At 53.1% G+C, this 8200-nt stretch overlaps 1 protein-coding gene across 1 annotated transcript; it reads left to right on the top strand.

Annotated features, from left to right (window-relative positions):
• The first annotated feature begins 3019 nt into the window (after nt 1-3019).
• On the top strand, nt 3020-7892 carry FCN3 (ficolin 3). The gene is given in 12 exon segments (XM_043445907.1): nt 3020-3226; nt 3523-3618; nt 3921-3985; nt 4663-4788; nt 5345-5368; nt 6463-6494; nt 6496-6545; nt 6548-6583; nt 6696-6729; nt 6731-6828; nt 7550-7616; nt 7661-7892. Coding segments are annotated over 12 exon segments (1017 nt in total). The 5' UTR covers nt 3020-3069.
• Nucleotides 7893-8200: the final 308 nt, after the last annotated feature.

Below are 8200 nucleotides of genomic sequence, written 5' to 3'. Positions count from 1 at the left end.
TCTTTCCAGCACTGTGCTTTATGTCTCATGTCTTGGGCTGTGTGTGGATTGGATGGGGTGGGGGGTATGGCCCACTGCCCTCTCCTTCATGGAAATTCAGCCTTAAATTGACACTGTCACCTTTTAAGTATTTTTATTTGCAGGAATTCCCTGGCAGTCCCGTGGTTAAGACTTGGTGCTTTCACTGAAGGGGCCTGGGTTCAATCCCAGGTCGGGGAACTAAGATCCCGCCAGCCGCACAGCGAGGCCAAAACAAAATTTTTTGCTGTTATGTGTTTAGTCCCTGCCTCCACTGCGCTATAGAGAAGGGTGCAGAGACTTGGAAAGGGAAGCACGCCTGCTTAAGATCACACAGAATGGAATGGGGCAGGGCTGGGCATTTAATCCAGGTTTTTCTGACTCTAGAATGAGCAGAACTTCAGAACTCCTCTGCAGAGGCATCTCCAGTTTCTTTTGGCTCCTAAAGTTGGATCTCTGCCCTTGTGCCAAGGTGGAGGTACCCCCGGGGACCCTCCCCAGGGTACTTCTGGCCTTCCTTGAGCGGGCCCTCCTAGAAAGCTCCACCCATGCCCACCTCCCTCTCTTCACTGCCCCCCCAACCCTGGGCCCAGAAGTCTTCTCTAATAACATCTCCCACCCATGGGGCACTTGCTGGAAACCGGCTGAGAGTCTGGCATCAGTGTCTGATTTAGTCCCATGATTGTCCTAGAAAGCTGAGAGGCAGTAGGGAGTCACGGGCAAGAGTTTAGCCTGTGGAACCCGACTGCTTTGTATGACTGGGAGTTAATGGAGCAGCTCCGGGCCTCGGTTTCCTCCTCTGTAAAGTCCAGTAACAGCTGTTCCATCCCAGCGGGATGTAGGGCAGGTTCAGAGCAGGGGCATGTGTCCTGTCTGCTTCACTCCTGGGCACCCATTCACCCCTCCCGCTGTCCAAACGCCTGCATCTCTTCCTCTCGAGGCCTCCTCTCCTCGCAGGATCTCTGGCTGCAGCTGGAAAGGCTTTAGGGCCGCTGGGCTCCACAGGGAGTTCCAGTTACTCCTTGGCCTCACAGAGGGCTCACCTGCCTACCCATCAATGCCAAACACAGTCCACCCCCTCATGCGCCCCCCGACACTCACTTCTATCAACATCCCCCTCCTCTCAGACATCAGCCTCCCCTCCGAGTCCCTGCATCTGTGTCATGTGACCCTTGCTCGCTCTCCTTCAAGCCTCTGCACACACACCATTTCTCCTGCCTGGGTCGCCCTCCCCTGGCTGGAATGATGTCCATCCCCGTCCCCCACCCAGGGCCAAGGGAGAAATGCCGCCCCCCTCCTCCTGGTTTTTCACCCAGTTAAGGACATTTCTCTACTGGATGTTTTCATTTTCAAATGTAGTAAATGCCTGTAAAGAACAAAAGGACTACACAGATGTTTATGTATGTAAAGAATGAGAATCACTCTCCCCAGCATCCTACTCCCCAGAAATAACTATGCTTAACAGGATGGGTCAGACCTTTTTCTGTGAATTTACAACATACATACCTACACACACTTAGTTGTGTTTTTTTTTTTTTTTTAATACAAAATGGGGGACTTCTCTGGTGGTGCAGTGGTTAAGAATCTGCCTGCCAATGCAGGGCATGCAGGTTCGATCCCTGGTCCAAGAAGATTCTACCATCCTCGGAGCAATTAAGCCCGTGTGCCACAACTACTGAAACCTACACGCCTAGAGCCCGTGCTCCGCAGTAAGAAAAACCACTGCAGTGAGAGACCCACGCATGGCAACAAAGAGTAGCCCATGCTCGCCGCAACTAAAGACGGCACAAAGCAACGAAGACCCAGCGCAGCCAAAAATAAAATTATTAAAAAAAAAAATACGAAGTGGGAGCATGCTTTACATTTTATTCTGCAACTTTGCCCCTTTCGTTAGAGATCAGATTTGCTCCATGACTTATTCAGATGGTGATGGTTGATTTGCCTGCATCCTATCAAAGTCCAGCTGGGTTATTTCCATTTTATCGTAATCAGCACCATGATAAACGGGCTTGTCTTCAGATCTTGGCAGACCTGCGGCAGAGCATGTGTGGTGGGGACATATTCCTAGAACTGCAATTGGAGCATCCATCCTGTCTGGCAAGCTTGTCCTCCACCTTCCTTGACACCCTCATGAACCTGGCCTTCTCCACCCCCACAAGAACTGGGCCTGGTATGGAGAAGGCCCTCAGAGAGGGTTTGATGAGTAAATGAATGAGTGAATGAATGACCAACGTTTTCCTCTCCTCTGTCACCGGAGGTCCCTCTCCAGCTCAGACCTCACCCCTCAATCTGGTCCAAAGCTGCTGCCTCTTCACTGGCCTCCACGCCTGCCCTGCACGGCCTGCCCATGTGATGGCCTATATCAGCAGCTGTTTTCTAGCCTCTGCCAAAGGCTCCTCAGTGGACCTGAGGGTGGGCATGAAGTCACCTTGCTAAGAGTGTTTAAGAGTGTTTCTCCCTGCTTGGGGGCATGGTTAGGGGCTTGGGCAAAATCTCTGGCAGAGAGAACACAAATCATGTTCTGTCTCTGAGCCCATTTTTCCTTGTTTATTCATTTATTTCACAAACATTAATGGAACACCTGCTATGTACCAGCATATAACCCGGTTTCAATAATATTAATAACAGCCATCAGTGGGACTGTGTAAGGATGGGAGGCCATATACAAATAGCACCCAGCACGACTTGTGGAGGGGTGGGCAGCAGGTGCCCAACAGATGGTATCAGTGGTCATTCCTGATACAGTGACAAGGATCAGGGAAGAATTCCTAGTGGAGATGACATGAGGGCTGGACCTTCATGCACAGGAGGAGCTTCACAGGGAGCGATGAGGAGGGGGTTCCAGATGAGCTAAGGTGCAAAGGTAGAAAGACCCCATGTAAATCCAGAAGTCTGAAGAGATGGCTGCAGAGTCTTGGTGGCTAGGATCAGAAGTTGGACTCCATCCTGGTTGGACTGGGCAGGAATAATGCCCATTCTCTCCAAAAGTGAAGGAGGAAAAGCCCCCACCTTCTGCTGGTTCCAGCCTGGGTGGGGTGTCCCTGGGGAAAGATGATGGAGGAAGTCTTGCTTCGTGTCCTCCCACCAGCCTTGCATCTTTTCTCAGGGCCCCAGCAAATGGGCCCACTGTGGATCCCACTTTCCCTTTTCCTCCTCTTGTTTGGGGAGCCTGCCTGTCTGAGGAGCCAGGACCACCCCAGCTGCCCAGGTAGGGGCACAGGGTACCCTCCCCACTCACCCACTCACCCTCCCGTCCTCATCCTCTCCCTAGGTATCCTTCTCCCACCCAGGTTCACTAGCCTCAAGGAGCAGGGTGGGAGTTTGATAATCTGGGTTCTACACACACACACACACACACAAAGTATGCAGATAGATGCAAATGATGAAAAACCTGACAGCTAGAATCAGGGGGATGGAAAGAAAAGTGCAGAGGGGTCTGGAAGAGACATGCCCACTACCCCCATGCCCCATCCTGTGCCCACCTGGCCCCATGTCTCCCTGCAGAGCCCAGGAAACTGGAAGCCAGTAAAGTTGTCCTCTTGCTCAGTTGTCCTGGAGCCCCAGGAAGTCCTGGGGAGAAGGGAGCACCAGGTCCTCAAGGTAAGAGATGGGGAGGCAGCAATTAGCATGGTCTGTGCTAAGAGACCATGGCAAAGGGGCAAGGAACCTACTGTGTGCCAGGCTCCAGGCTGGATGCCCAGCATCCTAAGATTGACCCTGTGAGGTAGGTAGTACCATCCCCATCTCTCTGGGCTCGGGGGGAAGGGAGGCTCAGAGAGGATCAGTCATTCGCCCACAATCACAGAGCCAGGAGCCAGGAAAGGCTGCAGCTGGGATCTGACTTCATTGCTTTCTGGCCCCTGACATGGGGCAAGGTGTAAGGCATCTCTCTGGGATGTCAGGGAAACCTGGACCCCTGGGCAAGATGGGTCCCAAGGGTGAGCCTGGGGAGTGTGTGGAGCCGGAGGTCTCTTCTTCTTTCTTTGCTCTGTCCCTGGACCAGAGAGGGGGCTGCTTGACTGCTGCTCGGGAACTGGCTGTGATTGATCTCCTGTAGAGGGGGTGGGAAGCTTGTGGCACTAGTGATAAAGAACCTATCTTCCACTGCAGGAGACGGATGCACGTTCGATCCCTGGATTGGGAAGATTCCCCTGGAGGAGGACATGGCAACTCCCTCCAATATTCTTAACTGGAGAATCCCAAGGACAGAAGAGCCTGGCAGGCTACAGTCCACAGGGTCACAAAGAGTCAGACACGACTGAAGCAACTTAACGCTCATGCAGTGGGGGTGGAAAGCTGGGAGGAGTGGGGAGAATCAGGAGAAGGGCCTGGGCACCCTCCCCTCTGGTGGTTCATGAGCCTTCCCTTGGGGGTACTCAGTGCCAATGCTCATCTTTCCTTGGGGCCGGAGATTCAGCGAACTTGCTGTGGGGCCAGGAGGGTTGAGGCCACCTTCGCTGGACCCCAGGCACCTAGAATCAGATGGTGCTGGGGTGTTGGAGGGTCAGCAGGTGTGGCCCAGCCCATCCCAGAGCCTCTCTTCAGGGGTCCAAAGGAATTGAGAGGACTCCTGGAGTCCAACACATGGCCTGTTCCATTGCCTGTGCGCTGGGGCTTCAGAAATAACTTGGGGGCCCCCATCAGCTCATCTGCCCTCTCCTTGGCCCCGGGAGCTGCCAGGAGCTGCTGAGCCGGAGTACCACTTTGAGCGACTGGTACCACCTGTGCCTACCTGAGGGCTGAGCCCTCCCAGTCTTTTGTGACAGTTCAGTTCAGTCGCCCAGTCGTGGCTGACTCTTTGCAACCCCATGGACGCAGCACACCTGGCCTCCCTGTCCATCATCAACTCCCCGAGTTTACTCAAACTCATGTCCATTGAATCAGTGTTGCCATCCAACCATCTCATTCTCTTTTGCCCCCTTCTCCTCCCACCTTCAATCTTTCCCAGCATCAGGGTCTTTTCAAATGAGTCAGTTCTTTATATCAGGTGGCCAAAGTATTGGAGTTTCAACTTCAGCAACAGTCCTTCAAATGAATATTCAGGACTGATTTCCTTTAGGATGGACTGGTTGGATCTCCTTGCAGTCCAAGGGACTCTCAAGAGTCTTCTCCGACACCACAGTTCAAAAGCATCAATTCTTCAGCTCTCAGCTTTCTTTAAAGTCCAACTCTCACATCCATACATGACTACTGGAAAAACCATAGCTTTGACTAGACGGATCTTTGTTGGCAAAGTAATGTCTCTGCTTTTTAATATGCTGTCTAGGTTGGTCATAGCTTTTCTTCCAAGGAGCAAGAGTCTTTTAATTTCGTCTTTTGTGACAAGGACACCGCAGGCGGTGGCTGGCTAGTGAAGCAATATCAGGGAGAGAAAGGACTCCAAGTCAGAGCCAGTGGGCACTTCTTCCCCTTGGCCCCTAGGGGGAGCCAGAGCCCACTGGAGCCAAGACATCCCTTCGCTGATTCACTACAAATGCTTACTGAGCTCCCAGAGCGCCTGAGGAAGTCTGAGAAGGCTTCACAGAGGAGATGCCAATTGAAAGGGCCCTGAAGGCTGTGTAGAAGTTCTCAAGATAGGTGAGGTGCAGAAGGGCATTGCAGGTAGAGGGAAAGACAAATGCGGGGAGGCTGGAGAACACGAGGGGGTGGGGGAGACCCTGTGAATGAGCTGAGAGCGGGTGGAGTGCTTGGTTGAGGTCTACGGGTGTGGGTCAGGCATGGATGAGGGCCCAGTCTGCAAAGACCCGTTCACAAAGGGCACTGAGTGACTGACTCAGTGGGGAGTGGGGAGCCCTGGAAGAGTTTCAAACAGAGGAGGGACCAGGTCAGACATGTTTCAGAAAGAAGACTCAGGCTACACTGTGGAGGATGCATTGGGTGGGGACCAGAGTGCAGGTTGCAGGTAGGGACACAGTTTAGGACGACTGCAGGGGTCCGGGCAGGAGAAGAGGGTGGGCAGGGGCAGGAACGGAGGCAGAGGCTCTTAGACTGAAAGATATTTAAGCGAGAAACTCTACAGGACCTGGGGACTGCTTGGCTTGAAGAGGAAACGGGTTGAGAGGGCGTATCAGGGTAAGGCTGAATGGACCTCTGCTCCAATACCTTGGTTCTTATCACAGTAAATGAAAGCAGGGTTATTTTGAATCTGACCCTCAACTGGACTAACTGTCTCCTGAAGGCAGGGACAACGTTTCTACTATTTCAGTCCATCCAGGGACTCTGGTGTGAAATTGAGAGTCAGTAAAAGTTAATAAGGGCATGTAGGGTTGATCGGTATATTCACAGGCAAGGCTCACTTGGACTCACACTTTATCAACAAGCCCACAAATCAAAGAGGGGGTGCCTGTCCACCTACCCCTCGCAGTGCCTCTGCCCCTTGCATCTCCTCATCCCAGGCTTGGCCTGGAGTGATGACTGCCATCGTCACCTTCTCTGCCTCCCTAGGTGTTCCAGGGGTGATGGGATGGTTCTGTGGATTCCTTGGTCCTCCTACACAGCAGGTGTGAGGAGCCAGGAGTCTGAATTCTGGCGGGGGATGAGAATTTGCACCAGCTTACTCTCCAGGGTAGGTTTCTCAGTAGGGTCCTGGGAGTCTAAGGGGCCTTTCCCTAGCATTCTGACTTCCCAGCTGGGATCTGAGGATTTCTCCATCTCTGCCTCCCCGTCCCCTCCCCTAGGTACCCAGGAGCTGTGGGTGGAGCTGGAGAACTTTAGGCAACCACACCTTTGTTCCCTGTAGGTCCTTCCTCCTCCTAGTGGAGGCAGACCATCACCAGCTGGTGCTGGGCAGGTTCTCAAAGGGCAGGGCAGGTGAGCGAGCCTATGGTGGGGCCCTGGAGCAGTCCAAGAAGTCTAGGGAGGCTGGATTCTTCCCCAGAGCTGCCATGGTCTCCACGAATGACCCAGGACACCTCCTTCCCCTGATGCGAGTCTGTTTCCTCACTGGAAAAATGGCAGTGATGAGACAGGGTGGTGCAGGAGTGAGCAAGTTGGGCTCTGGAGGCAATCGATCCTGAGTTTAAAATCCAGCTCTGTCATTTACTAACTGTGTGACCTTGGACAAGTCTCTTCTGGGTCAGAGCCTCAGTTTCCTCCCCTGTAGAATGGGTAAGGAGGCAGGGAGGGAGGATGTGAGAGCCAGCTGAGGCTCTGTTGAGTGTTATCATTATCTGCTTTGGAAGAGGAACCAAGAAAGGCTTTTTTTTTTTTTTCTCTCAGAGAAACACCAACAGTCGAGAAGAAAGTTGAAAGAGGGAAGTGGTTACAAGGAGGTGCCTCAGCGGAGCCCCCTTTCCTGCCTAGGCATCTGAGAAGTCCCTCTTAGCTCCCCCAGGCACAGTTGCTCAGGCTGCAGCTGGGAGCTGCGAGGAGACAAAGAAGCAAGAGGGAAGCGGAGATTCTGGGAGGGGACGAGGCAAAGGGAGGCGTCAGTGGCTTTGGAGCCACAGTCCTGAGCTCAAGTCCCAATGCCTCTGTGATTAGCTGCCTGGGCCAATGCCCTGGCTCCATGGCACTGCTGTTTTTCCCACAGGGCCTGCAAACACCCACCTTACAGTTGCTCTGAGGCTCCTGCGAGATCACCTCTTCAATGGTGCCAGGCATGGTGCCAGCACCGAGGTGCCTCCCACCCTCTTCCTGCCAGCGGCCCCCAGAGCTTCCAAGGCAGGAAACCCTTTCCCACCGACCATGATACAAGTGGGAGAAACTGCATGGTGACTGTTCCCGGCGCCTGCTGGTACGGATCCTGCTATCAGACCAATCTCAACGGGCGCTACTCGATGTTCAAAGCCCCTGCCCATAATTATGGCATCGACTGGGCCTCACGCCAAGGCGTGGGCCATCCTTACCACAGGGATTAAATGGTGCTTCGCTAGGGCACCCTGGTAGCCAGCACCCTTATCTCTATCACACAGCTTCCGGACTCTCGGTGGTTGTTCAGTTGCTCAGTTGTGTTCGACTCTTCATGACCCCATGGACTGCAGCATGTCAGGCTTCCCTGACTTTCACTGTCTCCCAGAGTTTGCTCAAACTCATGCCCATTGAGTTGAAGATACCATCCAACCATCTCATCCCTGCTCCTCTTACTTTTTATTAAAAAATAAAATCATTTTTACTCTTTTCCGACTGGCAGACCTCTTCCAGTTATTGGGAAAAACTCAAGAGGGCAGAGCAGGGACACAGG

The sequence above is a fragment of the Cervus canadensis genome, chromosome 24, assembly GCF_019320065.1.
Source record: "Cervus canadensis isolate Bull #8, Minnesota chromosome 24, ASM1932006v1, whole genome shotgun sequence".
Taxonomy (NCBI): Eukaryota; Metazoa; Chordata; class Mammalia; order Artiodactyla; family Cervidae; genus Cervus; species Cervus canadensis.
The sequence above is the reverse complement of the archived record's forward strand: the minus strand, read 5'-3'. Positions and strand labels throughout refer to the sequence as shown.